The sequence below is a fragment of the Ambystoma mexicanum genome, chromosome 1p (genome assembly GCF_040938575.1).
Source record: "Ambystoma mexicanum isolate Mex_15411 chromosome 1p, UKY_AmexF1_1, whole genome shotgun sequence".
NCBI classification, from domain to species: domain Eukaryota; kingdom Metazoa; phylum Chordata; class Amphibia; order Caudata; family Ambystomatidae; genus Ambystoma; species Ambystoma mexicanum.
Window position 1 is genome coordinate 1,039,270,792 of NC_090921.1, and position 27,370 is coordinate 1,039,298,161.

The 27,370-nt window shown below is 45.2% G+C and overlaps 1 protein-coding gene across 5 annotated transcripts in view; it reads right to left on the reverse strand.

Annotated features, from left to right (window-relative positions):
- The window catches only part of WDR59 (WD repeat domain 59), a 1,538,892-nt gene that overhangs the window by 908,969 nt on the left and 602,553 nt on the right, over window positions 1-27,370 (reverse strand). For all 5 annotated transcript variants that reach the window (XM_069604207.1, XM_069604197.1, XM_069604168.1 and 2 more), the window contains exon 10: window positions 2,988-3,144. In XM_069604207.1, the coding sequence (XP_069460308.1) occupies window positions 2,988-3,144 (157 nt within the window). The remainder of the gene's footprint in view (window positions 1-2,987; window positions 3,145-27,370) is intronic.

Genomic DNA, 27,370 nt, shown 5'->3' on the forward strand with positions numbered 1-27,370 from the left:
ATAGCACGTAGAGAAAGGTTAGCAGCGTAGAGGGAGAGAGAAGGAAGAAAAGAGGAATGTCTTAAGGAGTTTCCGGAACTTAAGGAGATCAGGCTCAAACACCGAGTGTGGCATGGAGGCTATTCCAGAGGGAGGCCACTGCAGTGTATAAAGATCTCCCTTCAAATCTCTGCTTGCAGAACCGGCTCACTCGCAGAAGGTTGGAGGTAGATGAGCAAAGGGCTCGGAAAGGACAGTATTTAGGTAGGCAACGTTGCAGATAGGTAGGTCCCAGGCCCCAGAAAGCCTTGTGGACAATGCAGAGGTTCTTGAACTTGAGCCTTGCAGCCACAAGGAGCCAGTGGAGGGATTTCAGCGCCGGAGAGATGCCCTGGGCATCAGGCCAAGGATAAGTCTTGCGGTTCTGTTCTGGATGAGTTGCAGAGGGCGCAGAGCAGAGGCAGCGAGGTTGAGAAAGAAGCTGTTGCAGTAGTCCAGCCTTGAGAGAACCAGGGCTCTGGAGACAGGGAGCCGCTGGGGGAAAGTGAGAAAGGGAAGAGTACCTCTGATGAGGTGTAGCTGGTAGTTGGACTTTTTAGAGATGTCTGAAATGTGAGTGGAGAAGGAGTGGAGTCTAAGATGACCCCAAAGAGTCCAACGCTATCTGGTATGAGCCACTCCAAGTTCAGATGAGTCACTGAGCCACCAGTGACCAAGGGTTAGACAGAGAAAAGGCAGGAAGGCAAGGTACAGTGTTCAAAGAGATAGTATCCAGCAGGATTCAATACTGTTGCAGCTAATTAACAACATTGGTTAAAAAGAAGCTCAGGAAGGTTATGGCGACTGCCTGAAGGATTGCCCCAAGGACCAGTGTCCTAGGGAAGACTGTTAAGCCGCAAGAGCACAATGGGTTGTCCACCCCAATGTAACTCTATGGGGACCTGGGAGGGTGCAAGATACAGGCTATCTGCAGGATCAAGCAAGCAGGCTTCAGGTAAGTTATACCAGGAGAGGAACAGTACCTTTAAGTGAAGAGACAATTGAAGAAGGATGGTTCCAGTGGTGAGGGGACAGCAGACCCAGTCACAGGTTTCTCGGTCTTAGCAATAGGAAAAGGGGACTTTGGTGGATCTGGCGACAGTGCTCATGCAGGTGGATGCCCAGCAAAGGATCTTTGCGGTTCTGGCTTGTTGCCGCTTTTTTCAGGCCCGGAGGAGCGACGGTTGTCGCATCGCTCACCTCTTTGCGGTTTCATGGTCCTCACAACTGGTGAGGGGACTGTTGGGAGCCAAATTCGAGTAGATGCAGGTTTAGGAAGATGCCCTCGAGGTTGCAGGAGAAACCACACTTCTGGAGATGATGCACAAAGAAGCAGCACTGGACCCTGGGTTTTGGGAGTTTGAAAGCCGTTGAGGTTGCAGCTCTTACAGGCATGGCGCAAATTGTAGTTCGTCTTGGGACTGGTTAGGCCATGGGAGGAAGTCTTCCTCTTCGGATGTTCCCTGTCGCTTAGAAGGAGGCGGTCAGGACAGCAAAGGTTATTCAACAGGCTCTGGCGATTGTTGGAAGTTGCTGGAGGAGTCCTACGTCATCCTTATTCTTTGGAATCTTCTGTCCCAGTGGTCAACTCCGAGTTTCAGCTCAAGGACCTCGGAATGGATCCAAGAACACTGGCTGAGTCCACCAATCATGTCCCATGCACCAGTCACACTTGGGGATGGCTGTTCAATAGGCACAGCCACCCTCCCAGTATGAACTAGTTTCAGTAAGGCACACTGCAGGACTAAGAACAGGGGGGCTTTGATCACATCCCCCACTTGCTGTCCTGACAATCATTCAGAGACCCTTTGCAGGCTTTACTTGGGCAACCCGGCAAAGACATAGGGACAAGAGAATGCTCCCCCTACCCAGAAAGGTAGAAGAACCACCCAGAAAGGTCAAGTCATCTTGTTCAGGGCTTCGAAAAGTAACAGTTTGGGTAAATGGTTTCCCTTGTGTCCCCTACCGCAGCTGCAAAGACAGCCTGCGAGAAATGTTCACAAAAAGACGTGCAAAAGGTACACTGCCACCAGCCTGGACAGACAGACCTCTCCCAGTAACACAAAGTTACTGGTGAAACGATAAAAGGGATACATGGTCACCCCCTCAGCACTCCACTTAAGGTGGGGTGTGCCGATTTTGAAAAATAAAAACACACAAGGGATAACAAGTATTCCCTGGTCCTGCTAATTTTAGGAGCTAGTCAGGAAAATAAAGAAACAATGGAGGGAAGCTCTAGGCGCTTCCAGCAGTACTGCAGAGAAGGTTGGGTGTGCTGCTTTAGTAAAATGTAGATGCCAGAAAAGTTGGAGGAAAGCATGGCTTCAAAGAGAAATACCAAAAAAGTGGTCAAAAAGGTTCCATACACACTAGTAAAAATGAGAGTGAGTGGGGAAAAAGGTTTGCACTCACTCGGGTGAATTAGCAAAAAAATCCAGGTGTCCAGCAAACAGTGCTAGGGGGGTTCACAGAAAGTGGAGATTTCAAAGAAATAAATCTACCCTAACATCTCCCATTCAATGGGCTATGTGAACAAAGGGTACGTGGCTCACCTGTTGCCGGAGTTCCCAGAAAATTGAAAATGCTGAGTAGTAGGGTTTTCAGGTAAAATTAACTATTTGAATATGGGAATGTCATCCAAGTTGACAACACTGTATGTCCCCCTTTAGATAACTGCACTAACATAGAAGTGAGGGAAACAAGGCAGGTTGTCATGAAACTAAATACAAGAGAAACCAGTTTCATGATGTCATTACTACCTTACAGTCACATGCCCCAAGTTTGTGGGATTCAAATGTTGATGTCTGAAAAGAAACCCCCCAAAAAACAAACGTGTTTTAGTTTTAAAAGTGAACACACAACATTGCTTTAGACTTTAGTGACATGAGTATCAGTGAATACAGTGTGTTTCATTGTATTTTGATTATTTGAAGTCTGAAGCCCCTACTTGATTTTCCTAGTGCTCTCACCTTCCTTCTGTTTACGCCATTGGAATTCCAGGACCACATCATCATGTCCTACAAAAGTGTGAACCGGTGTATTCAGGTCACAGATGTTCCAGAGGAGCAGACTGTTCTCACGGCGTAGTTGTGGCACCATCACAGTGACCAGACCACTACTGAATGGCTGCAATAGCACAAGCAAAACAAAATAATAAACCATGAAAATACATCAAAAGCAATGAGATGGACTGAAAGAACAAAGAAGATTCCAGCTTACCTCTGTTTTCATCTCGAGTAAAGATGCCTTTAATTCAGTAATACATACAAAAGTAGTCTATGTAACTTTACAGAAATACTTTTTGAACCAGGTTCTAAATTGTGCCCTTGCTTTCAAAATGAAAAAGAAAATGGTACAAAACTCCTGACTGCTTAGAATTTGAGCCATTGTAGGATCTGATTTGCTGAACTTTTTGACAAATGGAAAAGTGGAAAGATTACCTCCAATGGCGACATGGTATGCTTTCTCTAAATACTCTTACACTGCCAACTTGTGGGTATTTCTCACGTTTTATTAGTGGGACTTTGCTTCGTCAACTTTGCAAATGTCGCTTGCTGCAATTTGCTGGACTCAGCAGAATGGTAAGTGAGAGCAGGCCAGGCTTAATAAAAGGTAGCAGAACCGTTGACGGGAATGTCTAGGTTATTAAATCACAGGCTGCGTTTATTGTGTATGGCTGCAAGAATGAAATAGGATACATGAGAACCAAACATACATTTTGGTTGTTTTCTGGCTAAGAGGGGACTAGTTCTCAGGTGGATGGCATCACGATGCATGCAGGACTGGCTAAAGCAAATTAATGTTTGGGCCCCGATCGAACATAAGGTGTTGTGGCTACCCGCACAGGTACTGAAGGAGAATATCAGCTCTATGGAAAGGTGCATGCTATTGGACACAGCCGTTTCCCCCAGACACATGACCACCATAATTCGTAGTTGACATATGCAGAATTTATCGGCATGGGGACTGGCAAGATGCTGGTTCAAGAATCTGGTTTGCTGAGTCCCAGCAGGTTGCAGGGCCAGAACCAGAGGATCCAAAACAAAGGATCTTTTCCAGGCAAAGCACGATAAGAAGAGCAACCAAAAGCAGCAACAGGAACCACAGTGGTGATCCTTTTATGGTAGGTCACAGGCAGCTCAGGTTGGAACAAAGGACTCGGCTCAGTCAAAATGTACCAAGATGGAGCAGGAACTTTGTCAATGCAGCAGCTAGCCACTCCATACCAGCCAGGCAGCAGAAGGCCCTCATCTCAGGTCCAGTGAGCATCACACAGCCAAGGAGACTTCAACAAGGAACCGGACACTAAAGTACAGGTACTCCTGGACAGGATGCCGAGAGGAATGCAAGGAAGAGCTTGAAAATATATTCCCTGACATGTAGATGAAGAACAGCTAATTGGGAGGATCAGGAACATAGCCGGTACGGTAGGAGGATCCTCAGCCATCCCATCTCTCCAGCTCTTCCAGATAGGGTCAGAAAGTCCAATCTGTAAAATGGCCTAGGTCTTGCTAGGTGTACACATAAGGGGTAGGGTGTTAGCCCTACTCACCAAACCACAGTCATGCAACTTTCAGAGTTCATGTGGCCATCCAATCAGCCAGCCAAAGTCCATTACCATTACAAATATCAATCGCACAATGGTTTTTCTAAATACCACTGCTGTGGGGTTTAGAGAGACCAACTGTTCATGTACAGGGGTATCCCTTAAGTTGGGCCAAACTCCCACTGGTAAATGTAACTGAACAGCAAGGCTTTACTCTTAAGCGAAGAGAACTATGGTGTAAAGTACAGATCACACACACAACGCTCATTCTAATGGGAAAACTGATTAGTCCATAAAACTATTAGTACTCAGACTATGGCTTGCTCAGTGAATTTCTTGTATTGTTACAATTGCACACATCACCTTTAAGCGAAGTGTAGTGGCTTTTTGGTTACATTTACAATTTGTCTAGGATGAGCTAGTGGCAGCAGATATTTTCCTACCCGATTTTAAACTTTTTACTCGTGCACATTTGCATTTCCAACAAATAGCTACTAAAGGTGGCTAGCACCCTAAAATGGCCTCGCTACATGGTTTTTGCTTGTCCTTTGCTTTTCTTCCTGCCCTCTCGATCTAAAGTGGCCATATATGGAAAGCCCTTTCCCGGGTAAAGCTGCTGCTTTAGCAGGCAAAAAGGCGGCTTGTGTGTGAGCCCAGATGTGGGGGCTGGGATTGTCTGGTCCCATTACACATCCTGGTGCCTGAATGTCTGTTGCTGGGCAGATGTTGTGGCAAGTGGCTATCCATTATTGGATAGCCACTTGCCTGTTTGAATGGTGCAGATCCTTACCATTGGTGGGCTTTCTCTAAGCCTGTATCTTGGATAAAAGGAGGACTCATGTGATGTTCAGCAGATCATCTTTACCAAGACTTCTACGAAGAAGAGCAGCCCATGACAACGGTTATGCTGGATTTAGAAATTCTAGCCTGGTGGACAGATTTCAGGAGGCCACCCTAGTTATAGTGAACTGGGGAACTCTTGAAAGGTTAGCCAAACCTAATCAAGGTAAGCGTGAAGAGTGGTCAAGGCTTAGTCTCAGGAGAGGTCAGTGGGGTCAAGGGTCCGCAATAAGTCCACAAAGTGAAATACACCATGATTCTGCTTAGACAGGTAAGTACAAAAATAATATATTTATGATAGGCTCAAAAATATACTAGAAAAATGAATCAAGCAGGTAACGTCACAAAACACTAAATATACAAATATATATAGTCAACTTTGGTTATAGAAATACACATAATTCACCTAAACACTGCAAAGGAATGTAAGTAGTTATGCTATAGGAAAACCAGTTGTGATGAATCTGACAATGTCCTCAATTCTTTCCCTGAGGTGACCCCCCTCCCATATGTCATGGGAATGGCAGTCGCTACCTAACCCTGACCCTGGGGATGGCTATATGATGGAGGACCATCTGGGGGGAGGTACACCGCGGGAGAGTGACAGGACATTGTTGGAGGAAAGCACATATCCCCTTTTCCCTTCAGGGAAGTTTCCTTGGCCCTACATGCCTTAATGGCATATTGTTACACTCATCCCCCAGCTCCTAATAGATCTATTGTGATTAATCCCCAAACTCCCATTAAGGAGAATATGTTGGCAACTAGGACGAGGAAAAGGCATAGGCAGGCAGTAGTGAGGATCCCTTCCTAGGAGGCTCACCTTTTCACGCCATTTAAGCCATTCAGAAAGTACCTCCATAATGACTGACACGAGGAAGAGCAACCGAGTAATAAGGATTATGAAGACCGGGAGACTAACACAGTGGTCTAGTTGTTGGCAAATGGGAAAGGAAGCCAGGAAGTTCAAAAGCATAGTGGCTCCAGTTGATGAGACGAAGGAGAGAGGAGAGAGGAGAGCTGTGTACGCCAAGCTGTCTCGCAGCCGTAGGACCGCTGAGCACTATGCTGAAGGCAAGCAAGCCGTGGTAGGCGACCGAGGGGTGAAACCAACACGGGTCAGAGAAACCAGGGTGCTGGTGGTTCTGCTGCAGCAAGAGAGAAAGCAGCGGGGACTGTGCACAGCGAAAGCCGACACAACAGGAGTGCAGCGCTTGACAGGATGCACACAAAGCTAGCATGCCACAGCAGAGAAACGCCAGAGACAACTGGTAAGCCCTGGGAAGGAAGATGGGTTACCAGGTTGGCAGCAAACATATTTCATTCTGCTGAAGCCATAGAAACAACCATTGAACTTAAAGGAAGCAAGTGGGTTACCGGGTGGCCCAATAAAATGAATCACTTCTAGAAAATGCAGCGGGAAAATGAAACAGCACCGTTGCTAGCATTTGTAAAGCAAGGTGTTCTTGGGTTATTAAACCCCAAGTTGAAAAAAGAATGACTTGCATAATAAAGTCCTTGTAAAGATGTATGCCAGGTGAAGTTGAGTATCTGCATAACAAAGTATGTGCGAGTTGTATAACAAAATCCTGGCAGGAGAGTGAGTGTGTGTGTGTGTGTGTGTGTGTGTATTATATATATATATATAATACAACCCTGGCAGGACAGTATACCAGGTAAAGGTTGATGAATGTATAATAAAGTCCTGGAAGGAAGATGCACCAGGTGAAGTGGAAGTTAACCATTTGTGTGAGAAGACTGGGTGGGAGAGTGTCCCAGGTAAAGATCAAATACCCATTGGTAAGTAACTTCAAGGAAGGCCATGTCCTTGAATTAATTAACTGTTGTGGAATAGTATAGAGAGAAAGAGAGCCTGTAGGAAGAGACATTCCTTGGAATTTGCCATGTATAAAAGTAGAAGAGAAAGGTTGCGGATGAGAGCTGAAACCCCAAGAGAAACAAAGTGTGTGGTTTAATCCAAGGCCCCAACAAACAATACTAAAGGGCACACTGAACAAATGATCGGCCAGCCTTCATTAAAAGACGTTCGCACTGAAAATGGGCCTAATAAGGCAGACTGGGGGGCTGGGGGGTTCTGCAAGTAACACAAGGAGGGGCTATGTGAAAAGGGCCTATCTGTCACTACAAAAGCAGCCTTTTAATTCACAGTGGCAGAAGAAATTCAAAGGCCCCTTTCACGTGAAAAGGAGGATTTGCAAACACTGGCAGCTAAAATGGCTTTACATGTGTGTTTACAGAAGAAAGGGCGACTTTGATTCAATGGGTCACATGAAAATTGCATTTAGGCCAGAGGCAGACCGTTTTGATTGTGGTTGGGCAGACTTCACAAAGGATCCCCCACAGCAAGCCTGGTTGTTGCATCCCAGCTATTTACAACTGCAATAAAGTGTTGCCTGCTAAGGGTGTTGAAAACAAACCTTCCCCAGACTGGATGTCTCTGAAGGCTCATTTCTGTGAATGGCAAAGGGCCTGGCTAGTGCCACTGGAATGTGGGAGGAGCTGCAATCAAGAGAAGCTGAACCCTTTAAAAAAAAAAAAAAAGAGAAAATAGAAGATCGAAATGGTGGTCCACTTCTGATAACATGACATGATGCCAGATGGCAGCAATGCCTTGAGACATCACAGGGATGGTATAGCTCATTATCCGCAGTGGGAGATCTCTGTGTAGCAGAAGACTCCCAAGCATTTACGAACAGCAGCCTGCCAACTTCAGACAACAAAGAGCCTAGTAAAAACACAGTCCAGGAAGATCTGGTCACATGCTGCCCAGGAATGGCAAATAGCCTGGAGGAAGGGTAGCTTCAAATTTGCATAAAGTGAAGATGTCCTATTATTTTAAAAGGACTATCATAACATGCATTTTTCTCACCAACCAAATGTCGTACTGCATTAATTTATGTGTCAGTTGTAAGATAAAGTCCATGCAGTTGATTATGTTGAAATAAAATTCATCCACCTGCAATTTAGGGAATTGTAATGGCAAGCTAAAATGTGTTTCTGGCCGCTCTGAACATGTTCCGAATTTAAAAGTTGGCAAACGCGTGGTGGGTCAAATTATGCATTTGGAGAGTAAATTGTATCTTCATAACTATTATGCTTTTGTATAAAAGGCAGAAAATTGCCACATGCCCGAGCAACATGTTGCAAACCCAGCTGTCATTTTATTGAATTCCCCATGATTAGCTGAAGCAGAATATATATATATATATATATATATATATATATATATATATATATATATATATATATATATATATTGCACTTACTTGTAAATTAAAAAAGGTTGCCACATAACTAGTTTTTTGCCAAAAGGTTGACATAAAAAAAGGGGAGTTCAAATGGAAGTTGCCATGTTTCTGCTCTAAAACCCTAAACCAATCCTTAAGAGAGAGGCTGGACTAGGGGGGGGGGGGAGAGAAAGGTAACTGTCCAATCCTGGTTGCGATAATTTTTGCAGGACACTGCCCAATGTTTAAATCTTGATGGTGTCATCACTGGTATATAAATTGGATGCACTATGAGAAAAGGGGAGAGCTGCTAAAAATTACCATCCGACAGCCGCAAAGAAGATTTGTCGAAATGGCATCTGGGTGTAGCCGTCTATTGCTGGGGAGGCATAAAAGCAGACTGTGCCCTATGGTGAAGAGCTGGGGACTATCCTTGAGCGTGGTATGACCAGACCCTGCCCTGTCCTCTAAGAGGGTCCTGGAATGCAGCTGGCTTTCCTGAACTTTAAACAAGGTTTTCAAAGTAAATAGAATTGAGCCCTTGGAAACCAAAAGGTGGGGGAATCTGCTTGCATTAAATCCTTTTACTTTATAGTGGGCACGGGGTAGGGGGCAAAACTGTGAGATCCTTAGCCCATTTAACTAAAAATATAAATTTATTCTTCTTGGCAGAACACCACAGGGTGATTATTTTTCAAATCTAAACTAACAAAGCTAATTCCCAGTGTGCGCTGAAAACTATAGACTCCAATGTAATTGGGTAATCCTATTTGTCCTGTTAACCCCAACTTCTTTTAAGAAGTGGGTTGTCTTTGTCCCTAAACTAAAACAATAAAAAAATCCCCAAACTGTCAACTGCCCCAACACAGGCCTTTAAGTTGGGGGGTGGGGGGACTGAAAATCCTAAATTCTTAAAATCATCCCAATTGTTTCTGTCCAGCGCCCCCAACACAGGCGGGTGGGTGGGGCGATCTTAAAAACAGACTGCTAAATCACCCTGTGTATATTTTAAAACAAAAGTGTGGGTGAAATAATAATTGCCATGTCACCCAGCCTGAAAGTGACTCTTCTACTGCCGAAATGTTAGAACACAAAGAAGGAATAGAAACCTTAACTTTATGAATAGAAACCTTAACTTTATATGTCCAATCCATAAACTGAATAGGGCCTTATGCCCAAAAGTCACAAAGTTCCTTTAGGAGATGGGACAAAGTCAGAAAATGTTCCTGTGGTGGTGAAACATGTTCCAGAAGACTTCTCAAGGCTTTTACAGTTACGAAAGGTACTATTTCTATCTTTTAGAACAACTTTTTAAGTAAAGTTTTTTACAAACTTTTAGAATGCAGTGGATAGGGGCAGCTGTAAGTATTGTGATTACCAACGGTCCTTACTCCGATTCTCCCAAGTTACTTGGCAGGTCGACTGGGACTCGCTCGTGGTAGGTTTTCCTGCCGTTGGATGCAGTAAATGCAGCCCAGGAGCAGCAGGTGCAAGGAAGATTCTGGTCGGGTCCAAGACCTGAGTGCAACCCTTTTGGACAAAGAAATGCAGCAGACACTGATGTAGGCCTCTTCACGACACTATACCAGACAGAGGGGAGCCGGTTCCAGCAACATCAATGCACACAGCCGACAGTAGGTGTCTCTCAAGTTACGAACAAAGACGGTCTTCGGACAGAATCCCCTGATACTGGGAAGCTGAAACCTGGCAGGAAGGTGGCCTGTAAGACTAGCTGGCGATCCCCAAAGTTCCAGATGAAAATGCAGAACAGGGACACTCATGGCATGGTAGCACAACCAGTCTGAGGGTTGAAGCTCTGATGAGGGCCTTCTCAGATCAGGTAGTCCGGCAGGGCTTCACCAGGACAGTTGCAAGAAAAGTCGTCGGACCTCTTCAGGAGTTGTCCACAGGTCTTCAGTTAGCTGCACCGCTACACAGGATACTTGTCTCTGTTGCTGATCTACTGGAATGGCTGCAGGACTCCTCTTGTTATCCTAAATTCAGGTGAGTGATCGATCATACTCAGTCCTTCAATAGCAAAGATCTGCACCACTGACTCAGCCAATCCGGGACCACTGTGGGTTTTACGCATGCATACACACCAGACTTACTGGTACCAGTTTGTGGATTGGGACCAGACAGTCCCAACCCACTTCCTTCCAGGGTCCGCACACAAACGGGATACACTAGCCCACGGAAGCAGCAGATTTCCCGGGTAAATGCATGACCATATTAGGGATTTTGTGACCTGAGAGGGCAGGAAGAAGGCCAAGAAACAAAATTGCCAAAGGACAAGCGAAAGAAACCTTGTTGCATGGACATTTTAGGACACTTGCCACGTTTAGTAGACAGATGCGGTAAACAAGAACGTGCACACGAAAGGTACTGCAAACATTATAAAAATATAACTGCTGCCACCATGTCTTTAAGCCCATATACAAATAACCAAACATCCTGAGTCTAAAAGTCTAGGGTGTGGAAGGAGGAGACCGACAAACAGGTGGCATGCTTTTGGGCAAAGACTTATTTTGAACAAAATGAAGAAGAAAACCTACCTATTCCTAACTCTCAGAGGAGTTTCTGTGCCTCAATAAAATACAAGGAAACATCCGAATGTCTGTAAATAAAAAGTACTTCATCCCGTGTCAAAACCCTACTTCTATCCCTTATATTTATAACTAAACTAAACAGGATTTTTCTCTTCTGGGTCCAGAAGAATGACTCCCTTCATCTGGACGTGTTTACTTCACAAAGTAGGGGGACTGTCTCCCTTGCCCTGGCCCCTCTCAGGCTGGTTTCCACAGATCTACAAAGTAGTGGGAATGTCTACATTCCCCTGGCTTTTGTCAGACCCTTGATGAGCCTCTCCAGTGGTTCAGTTGTGCATACCTGGTATACTCCCCTGCCAAGTACTACCATGAGGATGTTGTAGGTCTGAGGAACTCCTCAGTCACAGCCGGTCCTTGACCCTGTATTTGTCGAACTGGTTTTCCTCCAGTATTCCAGGTATACCAGTTCTCCACTTGAGGGACCTTGACACAATTACAACGGCTTCTCGTTCTCGGGTCACAGACCCCTTCACATTGGATTTTCGTTCTCAGGTCCCAGGCCCCTTCATATTGGCTTTTCATTTTCAGGTCCCAGACCCCATTCATTGGTTTCTCTTGTCCCTTCGAGTTTTCCGGGCCGTTGGGTAAGATTTTCATTTCAATGATCAATCATCCTGACCTGCGTCAACCCCAGAACTTATTGCTTTGACTAAGTAACTATTTTACCTTGTCCCTAGGTGAAGGGGAATCTTTTTCCCCTCTTACCTAGTCTTTTACACTTTATGGACAACCTTTTTATGTCTCTCCATAGTTAATGGTTGAAGTTATAGTTTCCTACAAGTTTTGGGTTTTTGCTGTGTTGCCCCTATGGGCTCCCCTGTTAATTTCTCTTTCATGTACTTGGATGAACTACAGTTCCCAAGTAGGAAAGGGGGATTTTCATCCCCCTTTACATTTTATAAAGTGAGCCAGCACCCCCCCGCCCTTATGTGGAGTGCGGGGGGATACAATGTATCCCCTTTCTTACTTACCTGATAACATTTTGTTACAATTGCATGTTTCCTTGAATTGCTGGTGGCAGTGTAACTACTTTGTGACTTTTTAGTCTTCATTACTCTCAGGCTGTTAATTCAGCCTCGGTAATGCACAGAAAGGCTGCCATTTTACAAAAATTGTTGGCTCCTTTTTTTCCCCATTTCTTGTGTGCTTACTGTTTCTGAGTTCTTCCCCAGCCATTCTAGGTGGGAAGGACCTCAGTGGCTGTTTTGTCTTTGGTTGAGAATCCTGTGGATTTCTCGCCAGGGCTCCAGGGTGTCTGGAAAGGCAGATAGCGAGGGAGGAGTCCAAAACTCTGCAGCACTTTGTCTTTAACCTTGCCTGAAATGAACAAGTTCCCAGTGGGGGACTGGCTGTCCTGATGGGACAGCCAGATCGTCCCTTGCTGTAAAATGCAGGGAGAGAATTCAGAGGTTGTGCTATAGTTCCTGCTAAAAACTCTGAACCTGGAAGCTGCTGAAAAGGCGACCGCTGGAGCTGAAACCGAAGAGGAAGATGAAGAAACTATAGCCTTAGCGATGTCCAGCCACCAGGGATCCTGCTGTGTAACCGCAGCCTGCTTTTACCCTTCCTTCCAATCAGCATGGGGATCCCTGTATACAATGACCACGACCCATAGCCTGGTAAGATGCACTAGACTCAGGAAGACCTACATTTTGAGCCATCCATTGTTGTGCTATGCACTTGTGGGGCTGCAATACCCCAATACATTGGGACCTTGAGCCATTGTGCAGTGGATGGTCTTCCGAATCAAGCTGAAACTTTGATGGCATCCTGCTGGACCTCCAGAGACATGAAAGTCCCCTCACCAGAGTGCTGGACCTTGCAAGTGATGAGAATCTGACCAGCGATATTCAGTCTTCTGGCTCCTGAAAAGGGCACCAAAACCACAGAGCCGCATCTAACTACCAAGAAATTCTTGCCTGTAGTCATCCCCATTGATCCCTGCTACAGAAGCCCTTCCAGTGTCCTGTCTTCATGATAAAGGAAGACATTGACCAGGTTATTGGCTCAAGTTTTCTTGCTGCAACTCTTCTTCCATGCTAAGGTACTGTGTTGGCGGGGGTATTTACTTACCTTAAGCCTTTGCGATTTCTGTAAAGCTTTGGGGTGTTCTTGTGATTGGGAGTCATCTCATCCAGTGCACCCAGGCCCACTGCTGGACTGCTCCTAGGGTGTCATCTCAGAAGTCCCTGGACCCTAACTAACTTTAAAGTGTACTACTTACTTGTTTGAACAGTCTTCCAAAGGTACTCTGACTTTTGCCTGCAACAGAACCCTATCTCACCCTGCCTACCACTAGGGTCCCTCTTCTGCCGCTGGGTGAACTCATGCAATAGACTAGGGAAGGACTGGATAAGTACAAGTGCTTAGAAGAACTTACTTGTGAAAGAGTTGGTTGGTAAATGTAACTCAGAGTGAACAGTTACAAAAGTTGTTACCTTAAATGTGTGTTGTGCAATTCTGAAAAGTATAAGTATATTTTACTCAACTGTGAATTGGTTGTGCCTTTTCCCCAAAAGTAATGCTGTTGGTTTCACTTTACTATTCCTGTTAAGATATAAATGTATAAGTGCACCAATTGGCTCTTGGTTCCCCTGGCTTGCTGTCAGCCTGTCTAGAATAAGTCTGCCTTAGGTTATACTTACCTTTAAGTTGCTGGTAGCTCCTTTAAAATGATATGGGTTTTACTTACCTTGAGTTAGCTGTGTGCCATCCTAAAATAAGTTAAAGAGTTACTACTTACCTCAGTCTGTCTTCCACTGACCTGAAAAGCAACGTTAATAGTATATTACAATAGGTTTTACCTGCCTAGAATAGCTGTGTGCCATTCTTTTTTAAATATGTTTATTTTTTAACAAGGCAGGATCATAACAGTACCGACATTTAACAACAATTAAAATGCATTATTGTAACAGCCCATCTTTTCCCTTTTCCCACCCTCCTTGAGATTATCACGCCTTTCAAAGGTCCCCTCCTTTATTCTTGCTCCTGTGGGGCATCTCCGCTTTCCAGGACTTTCCTGGCCAGTTGGGGTTTGTAGGTCAGGGCCGGAAAGTCTCTATCATATTCAAGGACAGGGTTCCAAATGTTCTAAAAGCGGTGGAGGAGGCCCGCTCTAGCTGCCGTCACTTTTTCTGCTATCAGCACATCCCATACCTTCACCCGCAAGAGGGGTAGGAGGGGGCCCTCTACGGATTTCCACGTGCGAGCCACCACTATTCTACCCGCCAGCAAACATTCGGACAGGAGCTTGGCCTTGGAGCCTGTTCTTGAGTAGGTCCCGGGGATCGGGAGGCCCAGGAGGATGGGTTCAGGGTCTAAGGGAAGTATAGTTTGTGTGATGTCGGCGATGGCCCCCAAGCATTCTCTCCAGAAGCTTTGGACTTTGGGGCAGGTCCACCACATGTGAAAGAAGGATCCTATCTGGCCGCATCGCCTCCAGCGGTCTGGATCCAGAGAATGGTTCATGTAGTGGAGACGAAGAGGAGGATAGTACCATCGCAGTAGGATCTTGTAGGCGCATTCTCTGTTTGTAACACACATAGACGATGAATGGGTGCGGGTCCAGATGTCCACCCAAGTCTGGTCTTCCACAGGGTGACCCAGGTCTGCTTCCCATTGTGCCATAGCTCATATTCTGAGGACAAGAAAGTCTCTCTGGAGGCGTTTGTATAGCACGGAAATTCTGCCATGGGTTGGTAGGTCCTTGAGGGTTAGTTCTATCGCTGTGGGAGGGCGAGTTACCGCCTGGCGTGTTTGCGGGTGGGAGCACCAGTGGCACAGTTGGAGGTATGTGAACCTATCTTGTTCCTTCGTTCGAAGGTATGCGGTTGTCCGCCCTCGAAGAGTTGTCCCAAGGACTCCAGCCCCCCCGCAATCCAGTTTTTGAAATTCTGGGGAGCTGTTCCAGGTGAAAAGGCGGGGTTTAGGAACACCGGGGATGAGGGGTTAAGTCCTCTTGGAATCTTTTTTTGCCTCAGATTTCTGTCCCAGATAATGATGGTGTGTCTACTAGCCAGCAGTAGTTCTTGCCATTGCTGCCTTGTCGCTGGGGGAATATGAGGGAGAAAGCGTAAGGGGAGAGCCAATCGCGATTGTTCCAGGTCTACCCATCTGGGGCGGTTGGTGATTGTTTGGCACGCTTGAATGCAGGACAGTTGGGCTGCCATCTGGTAGTTGTGCAGGTCCGGGACCCCCAATCCTCCAAGTTTTGCGTGCTGTGTGCCATTCTTAAAAAGTTTTCTTTAGGTGTAGCTGACCTTGGTCTTCCTGGAGCAATCCTAAATTAGTGTAAAGAGTTCTTGCTCAACTTAGACTGTTCGACTGAGCTGAAAAGCAACTGTAATTGTATAGTACACCAAAAGACTTACCCACCTAGTATTACTGTGTTATCATAAATATAATTATAGGTATATACTGTTCCTTGAATCTGTGTTCCACTATTCAGAAAAGTATCCTCGTAACAGGGTTGGTTAATTATGTGATTTCTTTGCTGAGTGTCACTGCATGACTGACAGGGTCTATTACCCTGGACTTACTGTAAAGTAATCTAAAAGTAACATATGGTTTTTACTTCCCATGAATAAGTGTGGCCTATACTAAATGTGTATGATAAGGTTGGACTTCGCTAGAATTACTGTTAGGTATTCTGAAGAAGGTTTATGCTTTGGTCCGTGTACCTTCAACCATTGTGTTATGTTTTCTATAATGTGTATATGACTCTATAACCAGTACTTACCACAAGACTTACCTTGGCCTACTTGTATTTCAAGTAAACCTTTATTTTGTAGAATACCTTTGGTTGCACGTGTTTCTATTGAATGCTTGGTATACTACAGGTTGTGTGCACTTTCCTATAAGCCCTCTCTCCCTCCTAAAGTACGCCTGACTGCTCTGTCTACGCTACCTTATACACAGTGGTATAGCCTTATACTAAGAGTGGAGGCTTGTATCAGTCTTGATCCTCTACCTGCCTTCCAACAGTTCTTTAAAGTGGTTTCCTGTTTGCAAGCTGCCATACATAGCTCCCCAGCACTATCTAGGATCTGGGTTGCGCATACCTGCTTGACAGTCTCTGGCAATGTTTTTCTGCGCCGGGAGTCTCAGCCTCTTACAAGTTCAGTGTCTTTCTTCTCTTGAGCAGGTAGGGACGCCATATCTTCTCTGGTTACGGCCCGGTCAGCAGTTGCAGGATCAGCTTCTCCGCCTGCGGTACAGTACCTTCGCTCGCGGTACCTCTGGGAAGGGGCTGACCCTCTTGTCAGTCCCTTTTTCCTTTTTATTTTCGGGTTGGTCTCACTTGTTCCAAGTTGTCTAGACCGCTCATGTTGGTTCTGCTGGGTACTCTGTAATTGCTCTGCACCTCTTTCACGTCTCAGGGGTTTCAAGAAGGTTTATTCAACTCATCCCTGCTCTTCCTCATCTCAGTGTTTTCTACATCTGTAGCTTTACAGGAATATATGTAAGAGGGTGAAAAGGATGGGCAGTGTGGAGGTGTTTGGAAGAAGGATGTGAGGTTGGTATACCGTGTTCTTCCATGGTGTCCTTGTACCCCAGAGGGGAATCCGTCCCCATGAGATCCACTGAGTATCACTCCCACCCCCAGAGGTACTATCGGGTAGCGGCCTCACCTCCCTGGCCTCATTGCAAGGATCTCCCCCCCCTTGGGGAGCAGGGAAGACACCACAGGATTCGTCACAGGTGATACAAAAGTATCCTCATGCACTGCATTATAAGATGCTGTGTGCAATGTAAGAAATGTTACCAAAATAGGTGAAAAGTAAAAGTCAAAAGAGAAACAGTTTCCCAGTACTGATCAGTTTCTCCATGACAAAATGAGCAAAAAGGCTATGCAAGTGAAGCTGAAGGCTTCACTTCTCAAGTCAGGACAGGTAAAAAGCAAAATGTTTGGGGGTCCATAGAATATGAAAGTTGCCTAAAAGAGAAATCTTTCCAGACAGCGACCCAAAGACTACCTTCTCCAGCTGACCAGCATAGACTCCAGTGTTGTCCCAGTGAAGCCCTGCTGTTCTGTACTGATCTCAAGACGACCTTTGGCGGTGCTTCGATCCCCGGACGGGTGGGAACAACCAGTCTCAACCCTGGCTCAAGGATCCGTACCTGCTGAGCCTTCGGAAGTGCCGTTGGACCAAATGCTGGACTGACTAGCTCTTTCATGAGCTACCTCGCTGCAGCCGCAGTGGAACTTTGCAGATCTTAAGCTTGAGTAACAAGTCGCATGCTCCTGCATTTTTAGCAGTCTCAGTCCAAGGGAAGGGGTGCCAGGTCTGCTCCTCTGTTCACTGTCTGAAGATCACCTTCACCGCCTGACCGTGGTGACTCCCGTTTCAACACTCCGTCAATCCTGTGATATGTCCTTAGGGGATTGCCAACTTTCCTCTTTTGGGTCTTTTACTGGATGCCGTTTGGAACAGATTCCTGCGCACAATGACCGACAAACTAAATGCTGTTAACTGAAAGTGACCTCGGCACCCGCAACCAGATCAATCGCAGAATATTGTGTCCCCAACAGATTCCAGAACACCTGCAGTGTCCTCTGGAAGAATCTGACTCCGGCAATAAGTTAACATACCTGTTTCTGCCCCCACCCCATCCTTCATAGGTTCACATTGGGTGTCAAGTACTGGCCATAACTCACTGTTATCTGACCTTTGGTGGTGGAACCTGGGTTAGAGATCCTTCCCTAGACCCATACTAGTGAGTGTATTGAGTGGAGTACTTACCTGAACGTAACTTGAACTTTTATCTCACTTTAGAACTCTTCATTAATCATAATCGCTGGTGCTGCAATTCTCTATATAAACGTACCTGAAGAAGTACATGCTTAGGAACTGGTGACTTTTGGGCACAAGGCCCCACACCATCTTACGGTTGGACTTTATAAGCATTATGGAATCTGTATAGTGATGATTCTAAGAGTGCTCTCCCTTTTTATACATCTGAACTACTTTCCAGAGTGTACCAAATGCTCATTCATTTCTCCTAAAAGGAAGACCACTTTTTCGGCATCTTATAACTTCGCTCCCCCTGGAGGAATTCACACCAAACTTTGCAAAAAGAGTATATGGCCCGCTCTGAATTTTTTCAGCAAGTTTTGTGCAAGGGGGAAAAGTTATAGGGGGATCCCACATTTTTTTTCTTCCATAGACTGAATGGGCGAAAACTTTGCGCACTGCTAGAGACTGAACGGCTGGATGGTTTTGTACCAAGTTTGCGGCAGGAGCTGGGGCTTGGGTCAGAAAGCGTACTTTTGTGTGTTTGGTGGAAATTCGACCAGTACTTCTGTTGCAAAGAACTGATATGTACGTCTAAAAAAATGTGATATATCTGGCTCCGCTGACCCATTTCCCTGTTCGCTTTGCGGACAGAAGGCTCATTGGCTTGCAGTACACCGTGCTGGCGGCACACTTTGGACGTGGCCGGTGGTTGGCTGGAGGAAAGCGTGCTGTGCGTCAACATTTTTGGGAAACGTCCCCAAGGTGTATCGGAGGATAGTGCTGCGCCGTAAGGGGTTGCAAAACATGGTTTGGGGGAGTGAAAAGCAGAAAATATGATATATTTGTTTATGCGGTCGAAGAACACAGTGGTGTGCGAGTGGTGTACGCGAGCACTGCAGTAATTATGCCACGCTGGAAGGGGTTGCAAAAAATGGTTTGCAGGATCGGGTGGGTGAAAGAGGGCATGAAAAGGTTGGGGGAGTGAAAAGTGGAAAATATGATACATTTGTTTAGGTGTAGTGGTTGTGGGCAAGGGCTAGACTTTTGGATCCATGGCCGAAGGCCATAGGCCTCCGCATGTACCCAAGAGGCTAGGGCTTAGGCACAGCCATGCATCAGGGAGGGTAGTACGACATTGCCACATGGAAGGATTTTTTACCATCACAGTTTTGCGATATGCACCATTCACGCAGCTACTCACATATAGTTAATTGGCAGGTAGCTGCACAGGAGACTATCATTCTTTGGTGAGTGCAGGCAGACTCCATTGGGGATGGGGAGTGCTTTGGAGCCACTATGAGGATATTTACAGTCGGTGTACTATGTTGTGTTGTGCCTGCAAATCCCTTACTGCCTTGTGTGCATGGCTAGGGCCCTTGGAGGTAACAGTCTGGTCACTGGTGGGAAGTAGGTTTGAGAATGTTGCCTTGTTTGGTTTCGTTCCTATACCCATACGTACCTGTAGTCAGGAAAGCTATGTGGCCACATGTTCCCATGCATGGCTCTATTGCCTTGTAGTGGGTGTGCCCAAGGACTAGGCTCTTGGGTGCATGGGCGGAGCCCATTGGCCTGCGCATGTACCCAAGAGGCTAGGCCTTGGGCACAACCCCCGCAACGCCATGCGGTCATGTATGGGAGCACAGTGCTATAGGTATGTGCATTGCACACATAGGTATAAAGATTGGATTACTTTTGCGTGAACTCATTTGGATAAGTTATTATAACCATACCTTCTTACGTCCCACACACTTGTAAATATATAAGTGTCCACGTTTGTTGAATTATTGTGGAGGACATGTTAGACTTCCTACAGCACCAGTGGTGAGATATGCCAGTATTTCCCTTTGGAATGGTGTGGCCGTCTACAGAGCCTTCCTTCAGGGAGTGTAGTAAGACATAGGGGCATGTAAGGATTTTTTTTTACCATCATACTTTTGCGATATGGACTATTTACGCAGCTACTCCCATATAAATTATTGTCGGGTACCTGCACAGGCGACTACCTTCAGAGCCCATTGGGGATGGGGAGAGTATTGCAGATGATATTGTGTTATCTCCATTCGGTGTCCTATGTGGCAAGCCCCTAATGCCTTGTGTGCATGGTTAGTGCCCTTGGAAGTACAGTGTGGCCAGTGGTTGGAAGTAGGTTTCAGAATGTTACCTTCTTTGGGTTTGTTCCAATACTGATATGTAAATCTAGCGTACACTCTTGGAAGTATGCATCTCTCGTGTGTTTGGTCACCATTACAGAATGGGTGTGGAGGACATTTTGCAGTTGGTACACCACCATAGGTGGCATGCAGTGCCTGCACTTGCATATGGCGTCCGTCATTGGACTTGTTGCCGTTCACGGACTGACATGCCACCATTTCTGTTTGGTATGGTGGGCCCCTGATAACACTCTGTGCTTTGAGAGTGAAGAAATGCATTGCGACATGACACGCGTTACTAAGCAGCATACATTTAAAGTATGGATAATGTACAGACCGACCCACATACATTTGCACTGACCAAAACCATCTACGCCAATAAGTCCTGCTATATATAGGTTTCTTTTGCGTACTTCTGGAGATGGGCAACGAACGTAGTTGGCGTTCCTATTGTGTGCAATTCCAAAGTGTGCATCGCTTCCATTACCTATACATGTGTGCACGATACACCATCGCAATAGTCATTAGCATAGCTGACTTCAGTTGTGGAGAATCGTTGCTCACAGTGTGCACTCCAGGTATTTTTGTTACGTATGTGCCAAGCGTGGCACACAGTCATGTGAGCACCTAGCTCCGGAAAGGAGCAACATAAAGAAAAGCAAAAGTACACATGCGCACACAAAGCATACGGTTCCAGAACATTCAGATACTTTGCGACCAACACTGTGAATTGTTGCAAGAGCTTTATTTTGCTACAGAAGTATCAGAAGAACATGTAAGTTGGCTGCTATCACCGCTCTTTTATTTTGCTAACAAAATCTAGTGTGCAATGCCCTCTGTGCACTTTTGTCGTCATCTGGCAAAGTGGAAAAAGGAATAATGTACAGTCCTTGGTGGCTCGTGTGAAAGAAGGCATTTTATTTGCAAGGTAAAGAAGGTACCAGTTGTTGCCTCTGTGATGTCTTATACCAAAAACGTTTGCAGGTTGGTTCGTATGGCCGGAACCGCAAATGGACATACAGGCCCATATCGGTCGGCCCACATAACGAAGGAAAACACATCGCTTATGGTAATCCTAATATGCTTGGTCCACCACCCATCTGTTGGGACGTGGAAGGTGTGGCATGCGCAGTAAGGTGCCAGGTATCCAAGAAGAAACGGGAATATGAAGAGATGTAAGTAGGCGTCATTAGTGGCAGCGTACAGGACAAGAGTTTGCGGGAAGGCTGTCGTAATAGGTGGCTGGCTCATGAACCATGTAGTGTGCGTTATTCAGTAGCGTCATATGTTACCCCACTGCTTTGCTCACTGTTTTGTAGGTGATACTGTCCTTGTACGGCTCCACACAAGCGAAATGTCTTTGAAACATTCCCACCAGACGCTCCTTGCATGTGTCATTTTAATTAAAAAAATGACAGTGCTAGTGGGTGTTCGCACGCCACAATGTCTGTGTGTGTCGAAAGTAAAAAAGTAAAAAAAAAAAAATCCTTGGGTCTCCCATTAGATTGGAGGAGGATGCAGGAGCTGTTTTGCTAAAACTTTCAACATTGAAATGTGACTTGTCCAAGTTTGTGTACCGGTTGACTGCTGCGTGCACCTTTGGCCGTTATTACTTTGAATACAATGAGGGTGCATAGAACTAGTCATTGTGAGAAAGGGCATAGTAAAAGGCAAAACAGGGAATGTAGCATTGCACAAGTGAGCATAAGGGGTGCTGTTTCACAGCACGAATTGCGTTCCCTGTTCGTCTTGTCCTTTGTGTCTGGATGTGCAGGGGCGGGGGAAAAATGGCAAAAAAACAAAGTGCAATCACAGCTGCAATGTGTGGGGAATGGTGGAGACATGGCACTGTAGCAGCGTGTGAATACTGCCGTCACAAACCTCTGTACAATGCACACAGATAAAATGTGCAGTGAAGTAAATTCATAATTATGCATACATAACTGTAGCCTAATACATTTTAATGCTAATACACATGTGCTGTAAAGTTGTACTTGCATAACTTCGGCCATTTCCATGCTTGTATTGGGTGCACGACAAATTGTAGTGTACAGCAAATTGAATCCTTGCCGACTACCTCTGGGGCACATGGGCAGAGCAACTGCAGTGGAAGTTATCTATCCTTTTTTTCTACAATTCCATACCATGTCTGCCCTTGGCGCTAATCATGCTTCCCACTCAAGGCTGTTTTACACTGAGCATTTGTCCTGTTGAACGAGAGGTATGTTAGGTTTCACTTTCCGGAGATGATGCTGGAAAAAAATAAAAAGTATCCAGGCGGCAACTTGTTTCGATTTTACCATGCATTTCCGAATGTTGGTAGTGTCATTACGGTGAAGTAAGTACGACGTATAAGGAGAAATGTTGGTGCTGTACACATGCTGCACTGAATACACAGATGGCATAATACATAAAATGTGCTTTTACAGTCCCTAAGGAACATTTATATGTGCAGTGTGTTACGAGGCAATGGTGGACGATGACAGACTGTGTGCTGTGGATCAGTATACGTGGGTGGCTGTGCCATCGTATGCAGTTTGGTGTCTTGCAGCATGAACATGTTTGGGACTGTAGTTAGTTGTGGGCAGGGTCTACAATACTGAGGGCATGGCTGGAGCCTGTACACTGTACTGGGTGTAGTGAAGCGTGCAGGGTGTAGCCACAAGCTGCGTAGTGTTTTATAGGTGTACATTGCAAATCGGGGCATTGCTATGTGCATTGAGAAGTAAATGCACACATTGCACGGTGGACATTGTACAGAGGTATGAGAGCAATAACTTCCTACTTACTGTTTGGATGGGGGAGGGCCTAGGCTGTTTTTTGTGTATGGAATGTGAAATGTTGTAGTACTTGTTGCTGCATTATCGGTGGGGAAATAGAACAGAATATGTTAGAGCAGGTATTTTGTCCACAATATTGCACATATTTATTTAGTTTGTGGACCCTTATAACTAGTACTTCATAAGTACTATACTTTGAACCAGTGTACTGTAAAATGTGAGCAGTTCCGTTGTTTCTTTGCATAATCATTGGGTCTGAGGGGGGAAAAAAATCTATGATGATAAAAAAAAAAGGCCACATTTCTTTGCTGCTTTGGTGCACAATGATTTACAGTAAAGTTTGCAGTGGTTACAGCAATTTTTAATGTGTGCTCTTGAAGTAGGAGTAAATGTAATGGTTTACGATTTCTGGCATATACATGTTGGTAGGATGGGTGGCGTTGTATAGCAGTTGGTGTTTTGTAAAGGTTTACCTGCTTCCTTTTTGAAGTACTGTTTCTTTATGAGTTTGGTTGCTGCTGGTGTTTTTGTCACGATTCTAGTGCGGGTACAAGTCAGATGGGTCAGGGCCAGGAGGATCTCCCCCCATGACAGTGTAGGGAGCTGATGGGTTTGTGGGATGGTTGGCTGCCAGAGGTGTATATGGAACAAGGCGCAACCCATCCCAATATGGCTGCCAAAAAGGAACCCACTGTGGAACGCAAGATGACACTGGATAGATACATGGATCCGACATCCTTGGTGGTGGACTGCTGACAGGGTGCAGTTTGCGGCTATAAAATCACGCCCCGGACCACACCCTGCGCTTAGCGTTTCCTCTGATTCCTAGAAGAGCAGTGTTATGCTTACCGCTCCTGTTTCTTTTGCACGTGAGTTTGCAGCATTCTCCCCCGGAATTGAAGAACTACTTGCCCCGGCGGCCGTCTGCTTCGTGTTCAGTCTTGATCTGTACCTTGACCTCGGTGCACTTGTAGCGTCCCATCCTGGTAACGCGTTGTCTCCGGTTTTAAGTCTGCAGTGCACAGTAATCACAGCTCCTGGGAACCTGAAATCAGAAAACAACAATAGTAAGAGACTGAAATACCACGTACCTCCCAGTTCCTGTACCCAGTTTAACTTGGACTCACTTGCATACAAGTTCCAGTTTCTTCGCTCTGCTCCGAGTCCAGACAGCTTGCTGGTGTTTCACCTAGAAGTGACGAAATAAAGAGACTATTAATATTCAACGCATCAACAAAGACATCGTACATACAAGCTATGTTTCACATTGAGAAGAGGCCAAGATCTAGAATAAGGCCTCACCAGAACGTACCTGCTCATCATCTGTATCCAGTGCGTCGCAGCTGGTCTGTACCACTCATCTTCAGTGATAACTGGAGTCGGATACCTACCAGCTAACCTTGGCCTTCAGTCCTCAGTTCATTACGGTGAGCAAAAGCAGCCAGCCAGTTACCTCAGGGAACGGGTGAGAGACGGGAGGAGGAAGAGAAAGCAATAGGAACCAATACTAAATACATACACTTACCTTTAGGCTATCCAGACCCCCCCGTCCCCCCTGAACACCATTTTACAGAGGAACCAAGTTCATCCAGGTCCCTCCCAGCCTCACGGTCCTCTGGAGGTTAAGGCACCGGCAGACCGCTGGGGAAGAGAGTGGCAGCGGTATTCTTAAGTGCGCAGTTAACCCGAGTGAGGGGTCAACGCGTCAGAACAGTTCGGACCAGGCACTCCTGCAGGGCACCAGAGGTAAGCGTTACATTTTTGCAAGTATTGTGGCATTGTACTGCGCTTCTGCAGAATTGTGACGGTAGTTACGTACCTGTTGGCGTACTGTAACTGCTCATACTTAGGAAGTGTTTGAGGATATGTTTGTCACACAGTGGTTGTTGAAGGTTCAGTTGGGTTGTTGTAATGCTGCAAATAACATTGTAGTATTATGGTTTAAGTTACATACCAGGTGGCGTATTCTAACTGTTTACAGTGTCCCATTCCTGTAGGGTAGGTTTAGAAGCTCTTGCATTCCTGTTGCTACTTTCACATCTGTGTACATTCTGAAGTGGTGGTGTACATCTATGGATTTACGTAGCGATAGTTCCTTATCTATAGCATTTGCTTATTTGGTGGTTTCAGAGGTTACTGAGGATAATTTTGAACCCTCATACTTGGTACTTTCTCTTTTAAGTATCATGTGGAAAATAGTGCTACTGTCATTTGTGTACACGTATTTTTTGTCTGACTCATTGGGTTCATTGGGGATAAAACTATCCAACACATACTTTCATGCATTTCTTGAATGCATGCAGTATGCTAACTTGCTTTACGACGACAGTGTGGAAGGTCATTCTTTATTTGTGCCTTTACGAAGGTACTTGTTGGTGCTGGGGAGTAAGGTACAGTAGTTTTGTACATCAATGACTACATTTGGCTTCAACAATATTAAGTAGGCATTTGCAGGTAATATCTACTTTGGAATGATGGAAGTATCATTGCATTCCCACCATGAGCATTGCTTTCTAATGTATGCGGTATAGTGGCCTTCACTGGTTGTGTCACCTGTGTGGTAGATTATGGCTACAGTTGTGTAGGTTTTCTTGCCAAGTGATACCTGGCCATGTGTGAAGGCAGTACGTTTGCAGTTGTTTTTGGTTCCAGCGCCACTGCATCTTAAGAGCATTACAATTACATATTGACTATGAGAGAGTATATGTCGCGTCGACCTATTATCAGAATTGCACAATGTACACAATATGCTATAGTTTGCATTGTGCACCAGTTGCTGAAATGAAATGGAGTCACAGTTAGGTATTGGTACATATACAAAGCATTAGTTGGGGATTTGATCCTGAATAAAATGGTTGCAGAGACTGCATGTATGTTTCCACATGTAGGAATGTGAAAGATTTCATTTATGAGTATGTTTTTCCTTTCCAGTATTTGCAGTAAGTACATTACACATTCCTGTGAATCTTCTTGTCGGTTTACCGTTCATTTCACCATTCCAGCACAGTAATCCAACTCTACCCTTACTCCTGACACACTGCAAATGTTGTCAGGATTACTTACTGCATTTATGTGCAGGACGAGCATCTTTAAACACAACTGGTTTGCGCCATTTAAAGAAATGTTTTGCACAAATGCTAGCATTTGGAGGAGAACATTTATTGTGACATGTGCATAGCAATTACCACCTGTTGTATTAGACAATTTGAATGCACTAGTTCCTTCTGTGTCTGAGTACTTTGATGGAAGGAGATCTGGTGTGTTTGAAGAGGGACTTTTTTGTGTGTGTGGAGGTAGGTATGTCTTGTCTTTTTTTACTCCTTTTGTCTGTGCTTTTGGTAGTTGATGTAGTATGAACGAATTTCAATTTCTTTGATGGTACTGTTGCCAAATTATTTAGTGCTGTGCCTTTCAGAGTTTCAATGGGCTTCTTACAACAAAGGATTTCCTTCGGTTTCTCTGGCCGTATGTTGCTGTGGAAGAGGTGCCGCTTCTGGTCTACTCCTTTGTATTCCCGTATGGTCTGTTAAAGAAAAACAAATGTTTTCAGTATACATGAAGCAATATATTGTAATTGTGTCACTTTTCACACTGTTTTACCTACCTATGGGGTTACTATGGTTACTCATTTCGTCATGCAGGAAATGCTCCTCCAGCCATTCTAGGGTACTTGCACTTGCAGTAATTCTTTCCCTTTTCACACTGCAGTGTCTACCAATGGGGTTATCGTTCTCATTAATTTTTCATGCGGAAAACTCTTTTCCACTCATTCTAGGGTGATTGCCATTGCTGCGCAAAAAAAAGAAAACAGTATGCTTTCGTAATATTTTACACTACAGGACCTGTGCAATTATAACAAACTGTAGTGTACTTCGCACATTGAACTTACGTTCTGCTCTGAGTAGTTAGTGTCCCTAACTCTGCCTCTTCATCCTTTGTAGGAATGTGAAGCAGTTGTGCGGTAAGATTGTTGAAGGCAGATGTTGCTTCTCGAGTTGGTGCATTCCATTACGCTGCATACCATATGCCTTTGTGCTGTTTGTTTCGAAAGTACTGACTTTGTGCACCTATTGCATTTTCCCTTACCATTCACGCACGTGCTGCTGTTTGTATATGTTTCTTGTCTTTGCTGCATGGTACCACTTTGTATGACCACCCCACCCTTTAGGTTGGACGCCACCCGATGTCCGCAAACAGACGCACTGCTCGCAACCACTGTGGCTATTAGTATGGAGGCCCCGGCTTCAGTATGCTGTACAGTACATCTATACAAAATAAGAGTATCCTCTTAAAAATCTATGAAGTTCAGTGAAAAAAATGTTGTTAATCAATGCCATTTGTGATGTCATCTTTGATGCCATGGGTGTTAGTCTTAGCAGTGCACAGTGGTGGCCTGAGTTATGGTTGCTTTACTAGTGCAACTTAACCATAAAGTCCCTTTT